General features: G+C 45.8%; 2 protein-coding genes across 6 annotated transcripts in view; one reads left to right on the forward strand and one right to left on the reverse strand.

Moving 5' to 3' along the window:
* LOC310754427 (putative helicase senataxin) overlaps positions 1–4,811 on the reverse strand; it is a 57,577-nt gene extending 52,766 nt beyond the window's left edge. For 2 of the 3 annotated variants that reach the window (XM_083596239.1, XM_083596237.1), the window contains exon 1: positions 3,649–3,870. The gene's annotated coding sequence lies outside the window, so the exon portion shown is untranslated. Of the gene's footprint in view, positions 1–3,648; positions 3,871–4,749 lie in introns of those variants that run through there. The other variant, XM_083596238.1, reaches the window with a different exon arrangement.
* TTF1 (transcription termination factor 1) overlaps positions 1–25,354 on the forward strand; it is a 32,191-nt gene that overhangs the window by 1,876 nt on the left and 4,961 nt on the right. The window contains exons 3-12 of one of the 3 annotated variants that reach the window (XM_083596294.1): positions 4,842–5,018; positions 5,647–5,686; positions 8,230–9,839; positions 10,704–10,936; positions 12,482–12,667; positions 17,492–17,570; positions 19,429–19,559; positions 19,987–20,209; positions 22,403–22,492; positions 24,739–24,804. In XM_083596294.1, coding sequence (XP_083452420.1) covers positions 8,236–9,839; positions 10,704–10,936; positions 12,482–12,667; positions 17,492–17,570; positions 19,429–19,559; positions 19,987–20,209; positions 22,403–22,492; positions 24,739–24,804 — 2,612 coding nt within the window. In that variant the 5' untranslated portion in view covers positions 4,842–5,018; positions 5,647–5,686; positions 8,230–8,235. Of the gene's footprint in view, positions 1–4,841; positions 5,019–5,646; positions 5,687–8,229; positions 9,840–10,703; positions 10,937–12,481; positions 12,668–17,491; positions 17,571–19,428; positions 19,560–19,986; positions 20,210–22,402; positions 22,493–24,738; positions 24,805–25,354 lie in introns of those variants that run through there. The other 2 variants (XM_083596293.1, XM_083596292.1) reach the window with 2 other exon arrangements.

Here is a 25,354-nt window from a genome sequence, read left to right on the forward strand (position 1 = left end):
CAAGGAATCTGCCAACACTTGAAAAGAAATGCACAACTCTGTGCTGGCAACCTATTGTGCTCCCAGGACAAACCAGGCAGTCTCACACCCTAGTTTGCGCTCAGGAGGAATATTAACACTTTTAATAATATTTGCCAAGGCCTTTGCAATGCAATTTAAGGAAGTTTTACAATGAATATTAACTGCTATTATGCCCAGTAGTTTGGTTAATGTTTTAGCTCCAAAGCTTCCTTTTGGGGAGGAGAAGCAGCTTATAAATTTGGAGTGATAAATCAACTGCACAAGATCACAAGTGAAGGGGTGCCCAAACTTCAGCTTTAGTTATGGAACCTTAATACACAAACTGTTCACTGCTTCTTGGATAATCTTAAAGGTAAAGGTACCCCTCCCCGTACGGGCCAGTCGTGTCCGACTCTAGGGTTGCGTGCTCATCTCGCTTAAGAGGCCGGGAGCCGGCGCCGTCCAAAGACACTTCCGGGTCACGTGGCCAGTGTGACGAAGCTGCAGCTAGCGAGCCAGCACCAGCGCAGCACACGGAAACGCCGTTTACCTTTCCGCTAGAAAGCGGTACCTATTTATCTACTTGCACTTAGGGGTGCTTTCGAACTGCTAGGTGGGCAGGAGCTGGGACCGAACGACGGGAGCTCACCCCGCCGCGGGGATTCGAACCGCCGACCTTACGATCAGCAAGTCCTAAGCACTGAGGTTTTACCCACAGCGCCACCCGCGTCCCTTTGGATAATCTTGCTTTAAGGCAATTAAAATTTCCCCACAATAAAATATAAATGTCTACCCCAAATACACATTAAAGCAGATGAGCCAAATTTGTTACTTTGGTTTCTTCCCATTTGCTTTCACTCTGCCAAATTCATTTTTTTCTTTGCTTACTCACAGATTACTTCCTAATACTACTGTCCCTGACTCACTTCTTTCCTGTTCTTTGTAACCTGCTACCTCCCAATACATTTATTTTAAAGGCATACTGCACAAATCAGCAAGGTGGCAGTCACATCTGTAAAACAGCATAAAAGCAAGCACCTGTACAGTGATATGCCGTAACAAAGGAACTGAGTGATAAAATTATGAATTTGGCTATGTTCAATGCAGGCATTTGAAACAAAGTGCTGATGGTGCATCCTAAATATTATCAGGGAATTCCGCAGCCTCGGTGCAGGGACACTACAACTACACCTTTCATGCATTGCCATTATTTAAACAGCAGAATTCTTATCCCAAGCTATAACTCTGTATCTGCATCTCCTTTTGACTTCCTTACTCTTCCTTATGGGTAGGTATTTTTTAAGACTAAGTGTATGGGCATGATTTGTTCTTTTTATCTATGGTTACCAGAATTTTTTCAGTGAATCCGGGGACACTTTTTTGAAGCTGAGTAGCAACAGGGAGTCAGTAGTGGGGATGGTGAGGCAAAAGACCCTGGGCCCAAGCACACATGCATATTGTATAAAAGAGCAAAGCCTTTCTTTCGCACCCTGTGAAACATAAATGCACAGGGTTTTTTTTTAAAAAAACTGGGCAACGGCGCGCCACCCACCTGTGACACCTGAGCCTTCCTTAATCTCCTGCCCCTTTCCCCCTTTGTTTGGGGGAGGCTCGGGAGTCATGGGCAGGCGGCTGTTGCCCAGGAGGGGCACAAGGCACATGGTTTCCCTGCCAGGCAAGGTGCAAAGCCCTTCTTTCACACTCTGTGAAACATAAATGCGCAGAGTTTTTTTTAAAAAACTGGGCAACGGCCGACCACAACTCCCGACCCTCCCCCGATCAGTCAGAACAAAGGGGGCAGGGGGCAGGGGATCTGTACCACTTTAGGCACTTTATAAATCGTTATGAAGTTATAATTGATAGATAAACTCAACTTTTGCAGAACACATCAGCATAGGAGCATAGAAACCTGCCACATACCATGACAAGACCATTGGTCCATCAGCAGCAACTCCCCAGGGTTTCAGACAGGGCACTTCCCCAGCTTTACCTGGGGATGCTGAGGATTGAACCTGGGACCTTCTGAATGCAAAGCAGTTGCTCTGCCACAGTGCTACTGTACTGGCAAACTGGCCAAGGTTTTCTTGATTCAAGTAGGCAATAAAGGACACCAAGCTTGTTTCTTAAATGGATTTTATTCAGAGAATGAGGAAGGTAAAGAGCAAAGGAAAGCAGATAAACTCTTTCAGTAGCCTGAGACTCCCCTCTGGATGGCAAAATGGTCAGATCCTGACAGCAGAGGTGCAGCACTTGGACACACTACAGCTGTATTTTTCTGTGGATTTTCTGCAAGGACAGAACTCTTGTCTCACCTCATCCCCATTCTTGGAACACATTAATTGCCTGTTCCCTGGGTTAATCCTCCTGTGGCCTTGACAATATTTCTGCTGTCTTACAAAGCAGGCAGTGATAATATCTGCGTGACTAGATACCCCACTACCCATGTATATGGGGAGGCACCCACTGCCAGATGGTTCTGTTGAGAGATTCAGCATAGGCTTACCTAAGAAGTCAACAGCTCAACATTCTCAGGCAGTACCCAACAAAACAACAAGAACCCACCAACAACATATGAATCAATATGGCTAACAACCCAACAATCCCCCCCCCATGCCCGCAGGCAAACAAATCTCACCGCAGCCCGCTAAAGACAACCAGCCATGTCTGCCCTCCACCTCTCTCAGTACCAAGGAAATTAAATGGATAGAAAGGGAAACGACCCAAGCGACGCTGACATAAAAACCACACACAAAGACCAAGCATTACCATGCCCAACCCACACCCTCTCCCCGCTCTTCTTCCCCAACTTTATTCTGCATACAACATTAATGTCTCACTTCAAATGTAAAAAAAGCCTACAACCTGGAAAAGACAATGCATGTACTTTTGCAAACCAAAACAATATTTAACTTTTAAAAAATGTTATTTAAAAAACATTAGACTGTACTAAACTGTACCGTTGGCATAGAATTGCTACAAATTGCCACAAAGAACAATGCTACAAATGTATAATGTGCATCTCTTCAGGGGCGAAAGTTACTTCACGTATAAGGAAAGAGGGGCTACATACAGCTGCACAAGTAACTCCGGGAACCCCCCGCGTCTTCTTCCAAAGCCCGGTAAGCAGCCCTCCACCTTGCCGTCTGCGCAGCGGCAGCGACCCCAAGAATTCCCGTCTTTTAGAGACTTCGCGGAAACGCGAGGAACCCCCCGGAACCAGTGGCGTAGCGTGGGGGGTGCAGGGGGGGCCGGCCGCACTGGGCGCAACATCTGGGGGTTAGGGTTAGGGGGCGCAAATCCACGGGTTAGGGGGCGCAAATTACTTGCCTTGCCCCGGGTGCTGACAACCCACGCTACGCCACTGCCCGAAACCGACCCTAAGTGTAACATGCGAATTACACGCACATTTCACGGGGACTCTCCCCTGACAGTGGGGGGAAAGGGATGCAGCAAAAGCACTTTCTAACATGCAGAACTGGAGGGACAGAGAGATGCTGCGGGGGGTACCTGAAGCGGGGAATAGCCGTGCCAGCCCCGCAACCATAAGCAACTGTTGAGTTGCTGTATTACTCCTTGCCCTCCTCCCCACACCTTCGCCGCAGCCCCTCATAAGCCTCCCACACACCGCCAGCCCCTCGCCTCACTCACCTCCTGCTCCGGACAGGTGCCCGTGAGGCAACGTGGCTGCCACAGCCGGCCCGTAGGCGCGGACAACCTTGCTGCCTCCGGCTCTCGCTCTCTCGTTCTCTCCGCTCGCTCAAGCTGTTCCGCCAGGCACTGACCCCGCCCACCACGGGACGGAAGCCTCTCGCTCCAGCGAAAGAGACCGAGCCGGCATCCGATCCTCCTTTTTCTAGACTCTTGGCCCCGCCTCCCTGGCTCCGCCCACAGTAGTAGATAAGTAAATGAGAGGCAAGAGCACAAACGCGCGTGCTCAAAAAGCCTTCTCCCCGCTCTCCCGCCACCCTAGAGTTAGGAAAAGTAGTAGAGTCGCCTCAGGCTCTGTTTGCAGCTCTTCTCCCCTCCCGCAACCCTAGAGTTAGGAAAAGCAGTAGAGTCGCCTCAGACTCGGCTTGCCGCTCTTCAGCCTCATTACTCATTTTGCATAGACTTATAAAACAGTAGGCGGGTCATTCTCACTGCCGGAGACGATGCGTCCGATATAGATATACACATATATAGTTAGCACACACGCACAAAAACTCTTCGCTCGCCTCCGCACGCACGGCGCCTGCGCGCCCTGCGAAGGTTGCGCCAAATGAAAGGGAGGCGGGAACGCAGGACCTTAGGCCGGTGCTGATTGGACGGCAGAGTTTCTCGCGTCACTAGGAGAAAAGGAAAACAAAACTCCACGTGCTGCCTTGAACTCACAGCGACATTCTAGTTGCGCCTGTATTTTTTAAATTGTTTCTGATCGCTCATTGATTTGGCTGCACGCTTCGTTTTAAAAGGGTGCAGTTCGTGTGCATGTACTTTATTGTGCTTATTTCTCTCTGCTGTGGTTCTTTTTGTAACGCTATTACAGAGAGAGACGCAACAACAACCCTGTGAAGTGGGCTTAGGCTTCGAAAAAGAGAAGCTAACCGGCTCAAAAACCGCACGCAGTGATCACTGTAGCTTAGCAGATGCTTGAGCCTTGGCCTCTTACCTGGGTCCGCTTTCTAACATCACCCTTTATCTAAGGAGCTCTGAGTATGTCACACACATCGCTCTGCTTAAAATAGCCGCTCTGAACCCAATCCAACCCACCCATGTTTAGCACAAGCCCCAGGCCTCCCGAAAAGACGCGTCCCGCCTCTCCTCTCGGGAGATGTTTATTCCTCTCTCCAACCAACCCGCAGGGGCGGGGATGGAACGTATTTCGAAAGTTCGGTCGAGGCGCTCTAGCCTTTGCAAGTCAACACGCTCCTTCCGCTGAGGGGAGGAAACGGTGTAAAACAACCGGAAGTGGAGCCTGTGGCGCGTGTGCTGGACCGCTTTGCCTCGGTCTGTTACCGAAGAAGAAGCAGATGCATCAGGTATATTTTCGTGTGTTTATCTCGCATTACAGTAGCCTGGCCAGCTCGTAAAGAGGAATTAGGGTTCTCGGGATGCTGTTTTCGAAGCAGGAACGGATGCTTAATTGCTTTGGAGAGCCAGTGTGGTGTAGTGATTAAGAGCGGTAGACTCCTAATCTGGTGAACCGGGTTCTCGTCTCCGCTCCTCCACATGCAGCTGCTGGGTGACCTTGGGCTAATCACACTTCCCTGAAGTCTCTCAGCCCCACTCAACTCACAGAGTGTTTGTTGTGGGGGAGGAAGGGAAAGGAGAATGTTAGCCGCTTTGAGACTCCTTCGGGTAATGATGAAGCGGGGTATCAAATCCAAACTCCTCTTCTTCTTTACAGTATTTAGTATTATAGGTGCCTAAAGCGCTTCCACGTGGGTTACTCCTTTGTTTACTGCACTTATTCATATCGCACGCTTGCTCTAACCAGTTTATCGCTGATTGTTGGTCACGCTGGCCAGGGCCAATTTATTTGTTTTTATTTATTAAATTTTCATCTCATCCATCCCAAAGGAGCCCAAGGTGGGAAACCCATCCACAGTTTTAAAAAAGCAAACTCTTAAAACAGTTCTAAAATGGCATTTCATTCACCGTTTTCAGGATTGCCAGGATCAGTGTTTTTCAGCCACCAAATATCTGGGTAAGCTTGACAATTTCAAATTCCCCCTGAAAGTTAATAACGTTGGAGACAGACTAGCCTCACTAGAGAAGGCATACGACAAACCTGAAACCACCACTGATAAGGCCCTGTCATGAGTCAGGACCAACCAGACAACCCTCAATGGTGGCACCACCAGCAAGGCCTCATCTGTGTGTGAGATGTTTGATATTAGTATTGTAGGAAAAAAAATGGGGTTGGCTTTTGCTGCCAATTCTGCCAATTCCCCAACAGACTCTGAGTCACCTAAGTCCATGATCAGTAAGAGAAGAATGGATGGAGGCAAGATCCAGTGAAAGCAAGGCAGATCTTTATTTTTCTGTTTTGTGACAGAGTTCCCCCCTCCTTGCAAAGAGATGAGAGGTTCGGAGCAAAGGTTTGTAAGCCGCTTTAAAGACTTTCAACATTGCTCAACTCCTTAGCCAAAGACCACCCAGAAAAATATCACAGAAAGAGGCAGTCTGCCACAGACATTTGAGAGGGTGGCTATTCTCCTATCTGCCAGAATACCTGATAATGTTTTACTGCAGGGGTCAGCAAACTTTTTCAGCAGGGGGCTGGTCCACTGTCCCTAAGACCTTGTCGGGGGGGGGGGGTGGACTATATTTTGAAGAAGAAGAAATGAACCAATTCCTATGACCATAAATAACCCAGAGGTGCATTTTAAATAAAAGCACACATTCTACCCATGTAAAAACACGCTGATTCCCGGACCATCTGCAGGCCAGATTTAGAAGGTGATTGGGCCGGATCTGCCCGCCCCCCCCCCCAGGCCTTACCCCAGGCCTTAGTTTGCTTACCCATGTTTTACTGGTTGCATTACCTGGGCAGTCTGGCTATTCTTTTGAAGTAAATACTTTAGTTCTTGAATCCAGGTCACAGGTCCACCCTATTCATGCACAAAGTATGCCCTTAAGACAGGATTTGGAAGTGAAAGAACTAATGTATCAAGAAAAAATTCTCTTCTGCAGAGGAAATAAAGTCATTAGGAGAGCCAAGATGGTTTTTTAGGATTGTTCTGTTTTCTCGGGGAATATTTCCTAAATTTTGATGATGGAAGGATTGGTTTTCTGTGGAGTGTATGTCTGCTGTGTGTGTGCATCCTAAAATTTTATAACCATAGGTAGGATATACTACTTGCTGGCTACCAGAGAAGGAGGGAGTGCTGGTGACCTCAATTTCTGCTTCGTGGTTACATGGACCATTAGCCTGATCCAGAAGAACTCTTCTTGTGTTCTTATGATTAGGGCTGCAGGTCAGTGGTAGAGTATCTGCCTTGAATGCAGTAGGTCCCAGCTTTTTCAGATAGGGCTGGGAATGACTCATACCTGAAACCCTGAAGACAGTACTGAACTAGATGGACCAATGGTCTAACTTGGTATAAGGCAGCTTGTTATGAAAGTTTGGAGGGCACTATGTTGACTTCATCTCCTGTAGTACAGAAGCTTTAGTGCATTGGTCCCATTTTGTCAGATGCCTAAAGTGTTACCCTTAGGTGCATGATGTAAAAGCTGCTTTGGATGATCTCATCTTAGTATAGCAAACCAATATATGAGCAAACCTTTTACAGTGGTACCTCAGGTTACATACGCTTCAGGTTACAGACTCTGCTAACCCAGAAATAGTGCTTCAGGTTAAGAACTTTGCTTCAGGATGAGAACAGAAATCGTGCTCCTGTGGCGCAGCAGCAGCAGCAGCAGTAGAAGCAGCTAAAGTGGTGCTTCAGGTTAAGAACAGTTTCAGGTTAAGAACGGACCTCCGGAACGAATTAAGTACTTAACCTGAGGTACCACTGTATATATTTACACTTATATCCCTGACAAGTTCTCAAAAGCACGAAAGTTTCTAACAAACATTATTCACAGAACTGCAACCCAAGAAAATGTGTCATGCAACTGATGAAGTTAGTCTTTAAACTGCAAAACAAAAAACAAGCAAAAACCTCAAAATCCAGACAGCAGCCTTGCAACCAATGCAGAGATGCTGGGGGGAAATACAGGTTTTACTTTCAAATCTACCCAGTGAGTTTAAAGGCCTTCTTCAGGAACTAAACTGAAAAACAGCCTGCAGAGAGATCTGTGGGCTATATCTTCCAATACCAATATATTGCAGAGTAGTGTAACAGTTAAGAGTGCTGGACGTGGGTTCAATTCATATTGAATCATGAAGCTTACTGGGTGACCTTGGTCCAGTCAACCCATCTCTCAGACTAACCTGTCTAGCAAGTTTGCTATGAGGATAGAATGGGGAGATGAGAACTACGTACACCACATTGAGCTCCTTGCATGAAAAGGCAGGATGCGTATATAATAAGTAAATAACTGGAAACTAGCACTGAAGTGCCACAGTACTGGGCCTGATGGTGCCTAGATACTCTTAAGACTGAGTTTTAAATGCTGTATCATGTTTTTAATATTAGGTTGGGAGCTGCCCCGAGTGGCTGGGGAAACCCAGCCAGATGGGTGGGGTATAAATAATTTTTTTTTATTATTAATTATTTGCCACTTCTCCTTTGCTTTTTAAAGGAAATTATGCACAGAGCTGATGCATCATCAGCCTCAAATGGCTTTCATTTCCCAGAGTTGGTGAAGAAGAAGAAGAAGAAGAAGAAGAAAAAGAAGAGGAAGGAGGGCCTTAATGGACAGGGGGATGACCAACCTGTGGAGGCTGCCCCTTGCTCGCCTCCATCTTCCGGACATTCCTCAATTTTAACTTGGCTCGTTGCAGATACCGAAGCTACTGGGGCCTGTAGAAAAAAAACAAAGAACATAAAAGCTGGGAAAGAGATTCCAGACTCTGAGTCAGATGCTACTTGGATCCCAACAGACAGTGAGCTGAATAGCAAGTCTGGAACAGATACTCGCGTATGTAATAAGAAAAAGAGGAAGTATCAACATAGTGAACAAGAGGGTGGCAGAGACTTTTGCATTCCTGAGACTCCAGAAAAGGCCAGCAGCCTGCATCCTGTGGTACCCTTAATGCAGCGCTTAGATCTTTCCCTGCAGGAGAAAAAGCAGACACCTCAGTCGGACAAAACTGCAGAATTTTGTAGTCCCATTGCACGGAAGAAGAAGAAAAAGCGTAAAAAAGCTGAAACTCCAGAAGAGGCCAGCAGCCAGCTTGAAGCCAGTGACTTGGAAAATGCAGGTTATGTCTCTGAATCCACACCTGTTCAGAAGAAGAAAGCAAAAGTGCTCTTGTTAACAGAGCAGGCTGAGGCAAATGGAGCTTCTGACAGGCTCACAGATATTAGGGCTCACCCTCCGAGTTTGCACAAACACAATAGAACAGACTGCAGTGACACAGAGGACACACAAAAGGACCTCTTTGCACCTTCACCTCCTGCAGTACTCGTAACACAGCACTCAGACCTTTCCCAGGAGGAGAGAAAAGAGGCAACTGAGTCAGACAAAACTGTGGAGTTTTGTAGTCCCATTGCACGGAAGAGGAAAAAGCGTAAAAAAGCTGAAACTCCAGAAGAGGCCAGCAGCCAGCTTGAAGCCAGTGACTTGGAAAATGCAGGTTATGTCTCTGAATCCACACCTGTTCAGAAGAAGAAGAAGAAGGCAAAAGTGCTCTTGTTAACAGAGCAGGCTGAGGCAAATGGAGCTTCTGACAGGCTCAACGATATTAGGGCTCACCCTCCAAGTTTGCACAAGCACAATAGAACAGACTGCAGTGACACAGAGGACACACAAAAGGACCTCTTTGCACCTTCACCTCCTGCAGTACTCGTAACACAGCACTCAGACCTTTCCCAGGAGGAGAGAAAAGAGGCAACTGAGTCAGACAAAACTGTGGAGTTTTGTAGTCCCATTGCACGGAAGAAGAAGAAAAAGCATAAAAAACCTGAAACTCCAGAAGAGGCCAGCAGCCAGCTTGATGCCAGTGACTTGGAAAATGCAGGATTGCACAGACACAATACAACCAACTGCAGTGACACAGAGGACGTGAAGGAGGACTTCTTTACACCTTTGCCTCCTCCTGTACCCTTAACACAGCCCTCAGACCTTTCCCAAGAGGAGAACAATGAGGTGAATAAGTTGGACAGAACTGTGAACTTCAGCAGCCCTGCCACACAAAAGAAATCACATAAGCGTAGAAATGCTCCCAGCACGAATGCTTCTGATGGTGGGTAAGTACCTTACCCATGGGTGGGCTTTCTTGGCAGGTGTGAGGAAAACATGAACTGCTTTAGTATTTAAATGTTTAGCAAAAGGGTGAAGGGCTTCATGCACAGGCTCAAGGCTAAAACAAGTTTGTTGGCAACAGATCTCTTGTGTGTCTCGACCCAGATCTGTCCCAGATGTGTAGAAGTGGGAGTCTGGGATTTAGAAGATGCACTAGAGAGAGGGTGGAGCTTAGGAGTGTTGAAGCCTGCCTTCCTTTTCCACTTCAGCTGAAAAAGGCACTCCAGGCAGCTTACAGGTATCAGAAATAGTTGCTTCCCACTGGCTTACAATCTAGAAACACAGCCAATCAGATTCAGGTAGGTAGCTGTGTTGGTCTGACACAGTGCACCTTAGAGACCAACTAAGTTTGTTCTGGGTATAAGCTTTTGTGTGCATGCACACTTCTTCATAATAATAATAATAATAATTGGCTGTATTCATTCCCCCCAAATTGTAAAACGTTTCCATGGTTGGAGTGCCTGATTGTACTAAAAAGACTGTGTTTCAGCTGCCAGCCACCACTAGTATTCCTTATCCAAGCTTGTGTGCATAGTAAATTGTTTCAATATACACATCACATTCCAAGAATCTTACACTCAAGCATTAGACATGCTATTCCAACACTGCATAAGCATCACTGGGCTGGTTGATCAGGTCACCTAGTAAGTAATCTTTCCAAGACAGGTGTCTTGGTGAGGTGTGGCTTTTGTCAATAGCATGTGTCTCACAAGCTAATGCCGGGCTTTTCCCTGGCATCCCAAAGCAATTTTCAGTGCCAACAAGTGCCAGTAATAGTATGCAGGCCTCACGTTTTGCTCTCCTAACAGGATACAGAAATCTCCAACTCCTGTCCATTCAGACGCTGAGGAATCATCTTCCAGCAAGTTTTCCCTTGTGGACAATGAGTTTGTAGAATTTTCTCAGCTTTCAATGAAAGATCTGGACTCTGCCACCAAGGAGCTGGAAGAGTTCATTCCTCACATCAGGACCCTGAGTGATTCAGCGATCAGACAGCTGGCTGGTCGGGACCTGGTCAGATTTAGAAATTTTAAGAAAAAAGGTGTGTACAGTCCTGAGTGAGAACACCTTTCACTTGGGTAGGCTCTTCAGTAAATCAAAGGTCATGGCAATTTCTTTGCATAATCTCCAAAGTGTTATGTACAGGTGATTAATACTCAAATAATGAAAATGCAGAGGGGGAGGAAAGTGTACACTACCCTTTCTTCCTGGGAGGAAAGGTGGAATACAAATGTTGTTATATGTATTCATTGAAAGAAAGGGTGTGTATTTGTGTATATATATGTATATTTATTCAGACCACATGTACCCCGTTCTTCAACCAAAAGAGGCTCTGAGTGGCTTACATACAATCCCTTAAAACAAAGCAGTCGCTTCTTATGGGCCCACAATTTTAAAAAGACAGCACATAAAGAAAGGAGGACATGGCAGGCAGAGGAAAACACAAACTCAGGCACCAAACAGGGCTTTAATAACCAGCTGACACAGAAACAGTTTAGGGGTAGGAGGTTTCTGTTGCAGCTGGTATTCTGGCAGAACTGGTAGATAACCTGATGGAATGGTAGGTTTTACACATACACACATGTGCTCTTTGCAAGGGGCATAACAGTGGTGAGTAACCGGTAGTTCTCTAGATGTTGCTTATTTTGTGGGGAAAAGGTTGGGACACCACATTTCTTGACTCCCAATTCAGAAAATCAAAGAGCATGGTCTGCCCTCATATATGTCACTTGTGCGTGTGTAGGTGTGTACATGCTCAGCAGGGGTGGGAAACTTGTGGCCCTCCAAATGTTGTTGGACTCTTAACTCCTGTCTGCCCCAGACCACATCGCTAATGGTCAAGGATGGTGGGAGATAAAAGTCTAGCAACCATGTGGAGGGTCACAATGTTTCCCACCTCTGGCTTTGAGATGGCAAACATTTGGTGTTTGTCCTAATAACCAAGACCCAAACCCACATCTACAGCTAGCGTATCATTTTATGGTAGGTGTAGAGAAGCTATGGCCATCTAGAGGTTGCTGAGCTTCCAACTCCCATCATACCTCGCCATTTGCTAAATGCGATGGGGCCGTTGGGAGCTGGAGTTCAGCAATACAGTGGTACCTCGGGTTACCTACGCTTCAGGTTAAAGACGCTTCAGGATACAGACTCCGCTAATCCAGAAATTGTACCTTGGGTTAAGAATTTTTCTTCAGAATGAGAACAGAAATCGTGTGGCAACGATGCAGTAGCAGTGGGAGGCCCTATTAGCTAAAGTGGGGTTAAGAATAGTTTCAGGTTAAGAGCAGACCTCCAGAACAAATTAAGTTCTTAACCCAAGGTACCACTGTATCTAGAGACCCAAAGGTTACTGCACCTGTTTTATGGGAGCACCAAGCACAATTTAGGAGTCCTGGGTCCTGAAAAATGGCCAGTTTCACAAAAGCTGACAGTAGACAAGTTATCCATGAGGCTCATGTTGCAACACTGCAAGGTATACGTGGCCCTGTGGCCCTGAAAACTACTCAGCGTTATGAATGAGTGATTAACGCTGAAGGGCAAGGTCTGAAATCTGAAACTTTCCTATTCTCCCTTGGAAATGATGTAGGCGTTGCTGTGCGGTTTGGCAAATTTTCCAGGAAAGAAAACAATCAGCTGCGGCACAATGTTGAGGCCTTCTTGAAAGACACTGGGATAGAGTCTGCAGAAAAACTCCTCTTTGCTCACAGGTTCCCCCAAGAGAGAGAATCCATCAACAAACTGAAAACTAAAAACTTGTTTGGTGCAAAGATTGGTGAGTGTTTGACTGGGTGGCTTTTGTGGGTGACTTGGTAGTGAGGGGGTAGTCTTGTTAAAAGATTTGCCTCTCTAGTACATTTGTGAAGCTGTCCAAATTCCCTCCTTTGTCTGAATCAAACCATAATCTATTACATATTTGGGAAAGTTGTTTGTTTTCCAACTGGCCCAGGGGGCGTGGCCCAGGCCCTCTCTCCCAGCTATAAAGGGACTCCTGCTGCGGGGAAGCCTCGGACCATCGGCCGGGTGAGGACTGCAGGGCCTGCACCCTTCCAGGGCCTTTTCCAACTGGCCCAGGGGGCGTGGCCCAGGCCCTCTCTCCCAGCTATAAAGGGACTCCTGCTGCGGGGAAGCCTCGGACCATCGGCCGGGTGAGGACTGCAGGGCCTGCTCCATTCCAGAGCCTTTTCCAACTGGCCCAGGCCCTTTTTGGAACAAACTTTTTGGGAAGGGTGGGAAGTGTTCTGCCATTGCTTCCCTGTTCCAGGTGGTTAATGTGCTTTAAAATGTCCTCAAGCAGTCGGTGGCAATTTAAATTTTTATTTCTTTTTTTCCTTTTTTCCTTTGTTGGGGGTGGGTGGGATGGATATTTGGTTGGGGATTAATTTTAGTATAATTGTTCTGTTCTTTTTTGTTGTTGTTGTTTTATTGGTTCTGTATAGTTTGCGTTTTGTTTTTAAGGGGCGGGATCAGGGCTGCCTGGGAGTGGGACCCCAGCCAACACGATGGCTGGGACAAGTTCCACAGGGGGGGAAGCACTGGGACATCCGATCTCGGTGATCATGGGCAGGAGGCGGAGTTACGCTAAGACCAGACCATGTCATTACCGAGGAGGCAGGTTTAGTCGTTGTTTGAAGACTATCCCTGCCTCCGGGTCTGGCCTTGACCGGATGGATACTGGAATCAACAGGGGAAACCTACATGACCTGAAGGTGTTGCTGTGTAATGCCAGGTCAATGATGAATAAAACCACTGCCATCCACGACCTGATTGTGGATGGAGGATTTGACCTGGCATGTGTGACAGAGACCTGGTTGGAGGAAGCAGATGGGCCTGTCCTTGCTGCTGCTTGCCCACCAGGTTTCTCTTACGCACAGCAACCCAGGTCATGTGGGCGGGGAGGGGGGGTTGCAGTGATTTTTAGGAAGTCACTAGCTTGCACCAGGCGTCCTACTGGGAAGATCCAGTTTTCTGAGTGCATGTTCTGGAAGTTGGGCAATAGGGGCAGTACAGGATTCCTTTTGGTGTACCGACCTCCCCGCTGCACCAAGGATTCCCTGTCTGAGCTGCTTCAGGTCATGGCGGATTTTCTCCTGGAGACACCTAGTTTGGTTGTCCTAGGGGATTTTAACATCCATGCCGACACGACCTTACAAGGGGCCGCTCGGGACTTCGTGGAAAGCATGGCCTCCATGGGGCTGTCCCTGAATAAGTTTGGCCCAACTCATAGTCATGGACATGCCTTAGACCTGGTGTTCACCTCTAGTGACGTGGGTGATCTGACACTAAGTAAAAGTGAAACAAAAGAAGTGCCATGGTCAGATCACTTCCTGGTGCAACTGGACTTCTCCGCGACCCTTCCCCTCTGCAGGGAGGTGGGACCAATTCGGATGGTCCGCCCCCGCCACTTAATGGATCCAAATGGTTTCCAGAGAGTGGTAGGGGATGCTTTATCCCATGTTGATGGCCTTTCAGCTGATTCCCTGGTGGCCCGCTGGAATGCGGAGTTAACCAGGGCTATCGACTGTCTGGCTCCGAAGCGCCCTCTCCGATTGCATGGAGCCCGGACAGCCCCGTGGTATTCTTCGGAGCTGAGGGCGATGAAACAATCGCTGAGACGGCTAGAGCGTTGGTGGCAAAAAACTCACTCCGAATCTGACCGGACACAGGTTAGAGCTCAACTTCGAGCCTACCAAGTGGCGATAGCGACGGCGAAGAAGACTTTCTTCACCGCCTCTATTGCATCTGCAGAAAATAGTAGCAGGAGACTCTTTCAGGTGGTTCGCAATTTAACGGAACCACCTTTACCACCGGGGCCTTGTAAAGACCCCAAGATCTCCTGCAACGATTTTGCAAAGTTTTTTGCAGATAAAATCACTCATATTCGGAAGGAGCTAGACACCACCGTGGGAGCAGGGCTGGGGCGGGAGAGTGCTAGAGCTCTGTCTGGTCAAGTTGCATGGAATCAGTTTCAATCCGTTACCCCCGAGGATGTGGACAGGCTGCTTGGACGCGTGAAACCAACCACCTGTCTCCTTGATCCGTGCCCATCCTGGCTAATAAAAGCAAGCCAGGAAGGGCTGGGCGATGGGCTCTGCGGGGTGGTGAATGCTTCCCTCTGTGAGGGAACATTCCCAGATCCGCTGAAAGAGGCGGTCATTAAACCGCTTCTTAAAAAACCATCTTTAGACCCGGCCAGTATGGCCAACTATCGCCCAGTCTCAAATCTTCCATTCTTGGGCAAGGTGATTGAGCGCGTGGTTGCTGAACAACTCCAGGCACGCCTGGAGGATGCGGACCATTTGGATCCCTTCCAATCAGGATTCAGGCCTCATCATGGGACTGAAACTGCCTTGGTCGCGCTGGTTGATGATCTCCGGCGAGCTAGGGACAAAGGTGAGAGTTGTTTCCTGGTTCTGCTGGATCTCTCAGCGGCCTTTGATACAATCGACCATAACATCCTTCTGGACCGTCTAGAGGGGCTGGGAGCTGGGGGCACTGTTATGCAGTGGTTTCGCTCCTTCCTCCTGGGCCCTGTTCAGAAAGTGGTGGTGGGGGATGAGTGTTCAGACCCCTGGGCCCTCACTTGTGGGGTGCCTCAGGGTTCCGTCCTCTCCCCCATGCTTTTTAACATCTATATGAAGCCACTGGGAGAGATCATCAGGGGGTTTGGACTGGGTGTCCATCAATATGCAGATGACACCCAGCTCTACCTCTCTTTCAAATCAGAACCAGTGAAGGCGGTGAAGGTCCTGTGTGAGTGCCTGGAGGCAGTTGGAGGATGGATGGCGGCTAATGGATTGAGGTTGAATCCTGACAAGACAGAAGTACTGTTTTTGGGGGACAGGGGGCGGGCTGGTGTGGAGGACTCCCTGGTCCTGAATAGGGTAACTGTGCCCCTGAAGGACCAGGTGCGCAGCCTGGGAGTCATTTTGGACTCACAGCTGTCCATGGAGGCGCAGGTCAATTCTGTGTCCAGGGCAGCTGTCTACCAACTCCACCTGGTACGCAGGCTGAGACCCTACCTGCCCGCGGACTGTCTCGCCAGAGTGGTGCATGCTCTGGTTATCTCCCGCTTGGACTACTGCAATGCGCTCTACGTGGGGCTACCTTTGAAGGTGACTCGGAAACTACAACTAATCCAGAATGCGGCAGCTAGACTGGTGACTGGGGGCGGCCGCCGAGACCACATAACACCGGTCTTGAAAGACCTACATTGGCTCCCAGTACGTTTCCGAGCACAATTCAAAGTGCTGGTGTTGACCTTTAAAGCCCTAAACGGCCTCGGCCCAGTATACCTGAAGGAGCGTCTCCACCCCCATCGTTCTGCCCGGATGCTGAGGTCCAGCGCCGAGGGCCTTCTGGCGGTTCCCTCATTGCGAGAAGCAAAGCTACAGGGAACCAGGCAGAGGGCCTTCTCGGTAGTGGCGCCTGCCCTGTGGAACGCCCTCCCATCAGATGTCAAAGCGATAAATAACTACCTGACATTCAGAAGACATCTTAAGGCAGCCCTGTTCAGGGAAGTTTTTAATCTATGATATTTTAGTGTATTTTTGGTTTCTATGGAAGCCGCCCAGAGTGGCTGGGGAAACCCAGCCAGATGGGCGGGGTATAAATAATAAATAATAATAATAATAATAATAATAATAATAATAATAATTATTATTATTATTATTATTATTATTATTATTATTATTATTATTATGTGTATGGACACTTGTTAAGATACCGTAGCCAAATTTAGCATGATGGTTCCTGAGATCGCGGAGCAGGTATTTAGGTTTGTTTGGATACCATTGGATGCTATTTTGAATCAAGATGGCGAACTGAAATCTTACAAAACTGCCCTGGGTTTCTTCATTTCTTGGATTCCCAAGCAATTCTGGGCACAAGCTAGCTAGTTATATACAAGTTAGTCAGGGATGGAAAACCTTTGGTTCTGTAGATATTACTGCACAAAACCATCAGGAAGAACTTTCTGACAGTAAGAGCAGTTTGACAGTGGAACAGACTCCCTTGGGAGATTCTGAACTCTGCTTTGCTGGAGGTTTTTAAGCAGAGATTGGATGGCCATCTGTTAGGGATGCTTAGTTGAGATTCCTGCATTGTAGGGGGTTGGACTAGATGACCCTTGGGGTACTTTCCAATTCTATGAACTCCCATCACCATTGACCGTGATGATTGCGACTAATGGGTGTCCAGCAACATCAGGGAGGGAAGGGCAGGAATGAAACTGAGGTCCCTTTAAACAGCTGTTCTCACAATTACCAGCTTGCATACTTCAGGAGTCAAAGGCTCTGATGGAGCTGGTCTTTTGGCCAAGCTGATGGCCTTCGGCTTCCTCTCTCTCCCACACTGAGGCAGCCTGATGGAATGGCTGCTCACAGATGACAGTTTAGGGAGATGGTTCATAACGAATAAATGCTGCCCTGGGCTTATTATATAAATTGAATAAAGGGTGGTAATATTTTGGTGTATAAAAACACAATCATAACATAACTGCTGCAAAATCAGCAACCCATAATCCAATTAGCTCCTTAATGTAGATTGTCTTTAATCACAAAATGTCGATTTTAATGCATCTTTATTGATTCTTCTGAAGCTCAGGGAATTCCAAGGCCTTGGAGGCTAGTATATTACCGAGCAAGAAAAATGTACGATCCCAAGAATTATAATGGAAGGTAAGAAAGGCAACTGGGCTTCTGTGGGGTTTTTTGCTGTTGTCATGGAGACATCCCAGAATACTTGGCCACCGAGCCTAACAGGACAGGATTCTGGAGTTCCTACTCAGAAAGTTTTTCTCTCTGCCTGAACTCCAGAAGACTCACATTTTAGCTCCAGATTTCTGGTTTCGCTAAAGCTTTAACTTTTGTCCTTTGTCACTTCCAGTTCAATGCATACTTGTGGGGGTTATTGACTCCTGATCTCAAGGAAGCAAGTCATGGAAGCAATAGAGACAGCCACTGTCTGATGTGTAGCATGAGGGAGTTCCAAATCTAGCATGCCACTACACCAAAGGGACGATTCCTGCATCATAGCAAATGGACCTCCCAATAATATGGTATCTCCTGAAGGCCAGCTCCTACAGAGTGAAGTCACAGCATAAGAGCCTGCTGGATCAGGCCTATGGCCCACCTAGTCCAGCATCTTCTTCTCACAGTGGCCACCCACATGTCTGTGGGAAAGCAGCAAGCAGGACCCTGAGCACAAGAGCCCTCTCCCTTCTTGTGGTTTCCAGCAACTGGTCTTTAGGATCATTGCTGCTGCTGGCCATGGAAGCAGAGCATAGCCATCATTGCTAGTAGACACTGATAGTGCTCTCCCTATGAATTTTATCTAATCTTCTTTAAAAACAATCTATATTGGTGGCCATCACTTCCTTCTGTGGGAGCATCCTCCATACTTTAACTCTGGTGCATAAAGAAGTCCCTTTTTTATTTTTTCTTTATCTTCCAAAATTAAGCTTAATTGGATGTCCATGAGTTCGAATGTTATGAAAGAGGGAGAAAACTTCTTTCCCTCCACTTTCTCCAAGCCACGCATAAGCTTAGAAACTTCTATCATGTCACCAAGTAATTGCCTTCTCTCTATGTGGAAAAGTCCACAATGCTTCAGCCTTTCTTCATAAAGCAGTCACTCCATCTCCTTGATTATTTTGGTTGCCCACTTCTAAAGCTTTTCCAAATCTGCAATATCCTTTCTGAGGTGAGGCAACCAGAACTGTACAGTCTTCCAAATGCGGTCGCGCCATAGATCCATATGAGGGCATTATAATATTGATTCCATTGGTGCTTCGTTGGGTATGTACTGGGTGAGAATGTAAAATGTATTTTGCATTGAGCAATTTCTTTCCAAAATGTTCATTTACCAAAGATTGCTCATGGATCCAGTCATAAGCATTATTATTATGTTTATTATGTTTATTACATTTATAACCTTCCTTAAGGAGCTCATCCTCCTCATCTTCTCCTAACAGCAACCCTGTGAGGTAGGTTGGTCTGAGTGACTGCAGCTGGCTAGGGAATTTGAACCCTAGCCTACTATGTCTTAGTCATGGGAATGGTGCATCCAGAATACTATGCAAAGAGTTAATGCTGTAGCATAGAAGCCTGTGATGTCATACGCCTGAGGCAGTTTCCCCCCTGTTAGTTCAGTTATCAACTGTTGTGAGATTTAGCTGTTAGAGCAGCAAGTATATTGTGTTGTGCTGCTGTCTGCCTCATAGTCAGTCTGTAAATATTAGTCTCAGACACAAGTTCATGTAAATATGTTTCAGTAGTATAAGTATTACCTGCCTTTCTTGTTCATTCAATCTGACAAGAGCAAGCACACCTAGTAAAATATGTTATTTTTAAACTTTAAAAGCAAGTGTTGCACAGTTGTTGTTTTTCTGGGAGAAAAAGAGAACTATTAAAAAGGGCCTAACAACTCGGGGCAACCTCCGCACAACTCTGTAAAGTATAATTACCACAATCTGACACATTAACCCACTACCAGTGCAACTAGCTTATTGAGAACAGCAACCCCTTTTCTCCCTAGGTATACTGAGTTGGAGAAGAAGAAGCTCAAGAAGTATCAAGCCATGTACGGCAACAACTGGAAAAAGATCTCGGACCTGATGTCTCGCAGCAGCCATTCAGTTGAAACAAAATTTTCTGAGATCAAGTGTGGTACATTAACACTCCTGCTCTTCCCCCCACCCCACCCCAACCCTGGCCTACTCCTTCCTCAAACCAGGGCTCAGGGCTTTTAAAATAATTATTTAAAAATTTCACCAAAAAAAGCAGAATTATGGAAATTGGGCGTGCTGGTGTATCTTTTTTGGATCATTTATTCTATGGTACTTTCTTACCTCTGTCATTCAAATTCGGCAACTTGAGGGTGAGGGAGGCAAGGGGACAGAGGCCCAAAAACGTTTGGGAACTACTGAACTAGGTTGAATGGAGAACTGTTGCTATCTGTTTAAACCAGCAATCCAGTTTGCTATTCTTGTTACTGATGCTAGCCAGCCAAGACCTTCCCCTGCATAAGCCCTTGCAAGATGTCTAGAGCTGATAATGAATTAAATCAGTATTTCCCCCTTTTAAATGAATTCAGCGTATAACTCCGGTCCTTGGGGTTCTGAAGAGACAAGGAAGCTAGTTCAAGCCATCAAGGAGACACTGCTGTCCAAAATGAGAGACTCAGACCCTGCTTCAGAGAAAGAGGATGAGGATGGAGCACTCATGGTCACGTATGAGAATCTCTGGAAGGGCATCTCGTGGTCCAAAGTGGAAGCCAAAGTGGGCACCAGGCACTGGAGGCAGTGTAAACAGAAGTGGTAAGAGTGGCCAGGGAACCTTTGTCTCCCTCTAGACATTGAGCACAACTCTCATCAGCCACTGGCAACATGCATGCGAAAAGGTCCCATCCTTGACACCTCTAGTTAGGTCTGCAGAATGATCCTTTCAAGAAACCCCTGCCAGCTGTCTTCAGGCAAATTGTTCCTCCCTTTTCCTCCTGACCTGGCCACAGTGATCCAAGCGACATTCACCTCCAGGCTTGACTACTGTAATTCACTCTACACGGGGCTGCCCTTGAAGCCGTCCCAGAAACTCCAGCGGGTGCAGAATTCTGTAGTGAGGCTCCTCACGGGGTCTCTGCCATGGGAGCATATTCACCCAGTGCTTTTCCAGCTGCACTGGCTCCCGGTGGAGTACAGGGTTAGATTTAAGGTGCTGCTTTTGACCTTTAAAGCCCTTCACGGCCTAGGACCCTCGTACCTACGGGACCGCCTCACCCGGTATGCCCCACGGAGAGCCTCAAGGTCCATAAATAGCAACACCCTAGAGGTCCCAGGCCCTAAGGAAGTTAGATTAGCTTCAACCAGAGCCAGGGCCTTTTCAACACTGGCTCCGGCCTGGTGGAACGCTCTGCCTCATGAGACCAGGGCCCTGCAGGATCTGATTTCTTTCCGCAGGGCTTGTAAGACAGAGTTATTCCACCTGGCCTTTGGCTTGGAGCCAATTTGATTCCCTCCCCCTCTTTCTTTTTTCTTTTCCCTTTCTCCTCCTGTGATGAGGCTGCATTTTAATATTTTAATGTTTCAATATTTTAATGTTGTATTTTAATCTTGTTTTTAAGTTGTATTCATTCAACTTGTTTTTATTATTGCTTGTTAGCCACCCTGAGCCCGGCCTTGGCTGGGGAGGGCGGAGTATAAATAAAAATTATTATTATTATTATTATTACTAGGTGGGGCTATTCAAATTTGTTGCTCAATCCCCCCTTTTAATTATTGCTTTTTTATTTTATTTTCTTTCATTATACAATTACAAATTCACACCCATATTTTCACTTATATTTAAGGTATAACAATCCATATTGTGATTACCTCTCCCCGCCCCCCGTGATTTCCCACCACCACATTGCAGCTTCTTCTATTTACATTTCATTTTTTAGTTTTGTATATCTTGTTATCATTTTTGCACAAAATAAATGACTTATCTATCTGGATTTTTACTTATCCCAAACTTCAATATCTAAAATGTCCGTATTTCCCAAAATCATCTCCTCTCTTAACCAGCAGAGACATGTGGCTTTATAATAGAGTTTTAAATCTGGCAGAGCGAAGCCTCCTTTCTTTTTTATCCATTAGTAATTTGTACTTTGACTGATGCGGGTGGCGCTGTGGTCTAAACCACAGAACCTAGGGCTTGCCAATCAGAAGGTCGGCAGTTCGAATCCCTGTGATGGGTGAGCTCCCGTTGCTTGGTCCCTGCTTCTGCCAACCTAGCAGTTCGAAAGCACGTCAAGTGCAAGTAGATAAATAGGTACCGCTCCGGCAGGAAGGTAAATGGCGTTTCCGTGCGCTGCTCTGGTTTGCCAGAAGCGGCTTAGTCATGCTGGCCACATGACCCGGAAGCTGTTTGCGGACAAATGCCGGCTCCCTCGGCCTATAGAGCGAGATGAGTGTGCAACCCCAGAGCTATCCATGACTGGATCTAATGGTCAGGGGTACCTTTGCTTGTAATTTATACTTGATACGTGGTTTCTTGCCCTGCCAAATAAACTTGGATATGTCCCTCTCCAGATTTTAAAACACCCCATTTCCCTATAATTGGGATCATTTGAAAAAGAAACAATATTCTGGGTAAAACATTCATTTTGATAGTCGAAATTCTTCCCCATAGTGTCAAATTTAATCTATTCCAGCTTTCCATATCTTTTTTTATTTCTTTCCATACTTTATTATACATGGTTACCCCAATTCCTAAATATTTGACTTTCTTTGCTATTGACAGACCAGATTTTTTTGTAACTCATTTTTCTCTTGTTCACCCATATTTTTAACCATTAATTTCATTTTAAATTTATTCAATTTAAATTCTGAAACTTTACCGAATATACTCATTTTTCCCAGCGTTTTCAAGATACTTTCCTGTGCATTTTCCACCATTATTACTAAGTCACCTGCAAATGCCTTCAATTTACTGAATAAACAATTGTAATCAGCTTTCTTTTTCTTCTTAAGGATTAATATTGTAACCAAGAAGTTTATGGGTAAGCGGACGAAAAGGAGCAGACTTGAACACCTGCGGATAAACATTGCCCTCATTGAAAGGTATTAGCAAAATTTATTGTTTGTTTAATAAAAATTATATACAATTGACGACAGAAACAAACTCGTGGTTTTCAAAAGGAATAAGACAATAAAACTCTGGTATTTATATGCATGAAATTTCCCCCAGGTTGTTTGACCCTTTTAAAAATATAGTTCTCTTTTTCTTTCCTATAAAAGACTGTACAATCTTCTCTGTTTAGAGTTTAAACTTAACACATTACTTTACTTGGTATACTAAAACTTATTTACACATGTGTGTGTATGTGTGCTCTCTCACTCTCACTCTACAGTAGATAACAGATCTAACTGAAAAAACTGTTAGTTTGCATTTTTTGGTGCAGAGGGTATTTGATGTGCAGAGATCTTTCCTTTTGATGTGCAGAGATCTTTCCTATTCTAATTGATTCAAGTAGGGTTCTGGAAGCTTTTTCTGTGTGATACAAGCTGGTGCCAGGCGAAAGTTTCTAGCTAAAAAACAAGTCTCTCTTCTTCTTAGAAATAAGTAGAAGGCTCTTGATGTTTAGGTTATAATTTCAAAGAAGCTGAATAGCTTGTTCAAACTCATTCTGTTATCTCTATCTATCAAGGTCATGCTGACTGTAATAATAGGCCAGAAGGAGCCTGTTTCACTTTCTCTTTTGTTCTGGTGTGGTGTTCTGTACAGAGTACAGTCATACCTCGGGTTGAAGCAGCTTCAGGATGAGTATTTTCAGGTTGCGCTCCGTGGCGACCCGGAAGTAACGGAGCGTGTTACTTCCGGGTTTTGCCACTCACACATGTGCAGACGCTCAAAATGACTTCACGTGCATGCACGGGAGCGGCGAATCGCCAGACTCACGGACGCGGGTTGCGTTCGCTTCAGGATGCGAACGGGGCTCCGGAATGGATCCTGTTCACATCCAGAGGTACCACTGTAAGCTTAGTCTTTAGGTTTCAGTATATTGTAAGTTTAAGTTAAGTCTACTGCAACTGGATTTCTTGTGGATTGTGCCGATCTTGAAGATACTGAATTCATAACTCTTAAGCTCATTTGTCTTCAGTAGTAAGAGCTCTGCTGGATGAAGCTAATTGCCTCTGGTCTATTTTGGGGGGATCCTGCAAAGTATTTAAGCTTTTACGCAGCTAACTATATGTTGGGATCTACTTTGGATCAATATTGAGGCAGAATTCATGACAAAAACTGCCTACTATGGTGATGTTATAGGATTCTGTATTACATTAACTCTTTCCATAGCATTTTGGATGCAGCACTCCCATAAAAACTACCAATAAAAACAGTTTAAAACTATTTTAAAGCATTCAGTAATAACTACAATCAACAATAAACTAAAAACCAGATCAAAACACATGTCTGGGTAGGCTTGCCTAAACAGAAATGTTTTTAGCAGGTGCTGAGAAGCATATAGGCAGGGGGTTTCAAAGCATAGGTGTTGCTATGCTAAAAGAGTGATTCCTTACAATGCAGAATGAGAATTATGTGGCATCTGTAACAGTGCCAGTTCCGCAGATCAAAGCGGTTGAGTGAGTGTATAAGCTCTGCCCAGGTTCCTTACAAGTACCTGGAATCAGTCTCAGATCCTGTGATGCTGTCATTATACAGCAGCACATAAGAAGCTAAGCAACAACAACCAAAAGACAGGTCTCCTTTCTAAAGAGCACATTTAATTTTATCAGTAACATAGGGCTGTAGCTAACTAAATTACAGTCAGAATAAACCAACTGAAATTTTAAGTTTTCTGCCCACTGTTTTTAGTTGATCTACAAACCTGCCCGAGCTCTGAGATCATCAGGGAAGGCCCTTCTTTCAGTCCTACCACCCTCACAGACATGTCTGGTGAGGATGCGAGAGAGGGCCTTCTTAGTGGCTGCTCTAAACTTTGATACTCCCTTATTAGGGAAGCTAGACTGGCTCTTTCCTTGTTGTCCTTCTGCAAGCTGGTGAAGACTGTTTCATTCCAACAAACCTTTGCAACTGGCTGCTTTTAAGGAAACGGCTTTTAACGGTGTGCTGTTTTTCACCAGCTGCATTTTAATAAATTGTATTTTACATCAATCATTCTAATTCTATTATACCTTTAAACTTTTATATGTTTTTAGCGTTCCATGTTTTACCCATGTTTATTTTATTTTTTTGTGAGCCGCCTTTAGTTCAGTTTCTGGGGAAAAGGTGGGACAACACTAAAAAGATAGTAATAAAGATAATAATAGATAATGAGCAAATCACCCAGATTTCTTCTGTATTTCAGGTTGTATGAAGTGGACGCTGATGACGTAGAAGAAGTTGATTGGGAAGAGATAGCCAGTGCTATAGGGTACATTAAAAAATATTTGTCAGTAACATGGGGGAAGTGCCTACAATTCTGTGTCCTTTTTGTCAAGCTCTTAATGTACTGCTGGTCTGTATAATGCAAGGATTCGGAACCTGTGGCCCTCCAGATGTTGCTGGACTCTCATCAGCTCACAGACAGCATGGCAAATACTCAGGGATGATAGGCGTTGGAGTCTCAACAACCTCTGGAAGGCCACAGATTTTCCCACCTCTGATCCAAGAAGAAGGATGCCCTACTGAATGTAAGAGAAGGAAGAATGCCTCTAGAAGAGGTGATGAAAGAGAAGGATTCTGCTTCTTAGATCAAGGCTGGAGAACCTGTACCCCTCTACATAGTTGCAGGATCAATGGTCAGGAGATGATGGGACTTGTAGTCCAACATCATGTGGAGGGTCATAAGCCTCCCATCCCAGGTGTATGGAAAGGAGCATGTAATGATTCTGAACACATCTATTTGAAGCGTTTTGGCAAGTATCCATAGCAAAGGAAAACACAGTTAAGAACTGTCTCCTGGATTAGGACAACGGCGAGCT

Source organism: Podarcis filfolensis, assembly GCF_964270895.1.
Source record: "Podarcis filfolensis genome assembly, chromosome: Z".
NCBI classification, from domain to species: Eukaryota; Metazoa; Chordata; class Lepidosauria; order Squamata; family Lacertidae; genus Podarcis; species Podarcis filfolensis.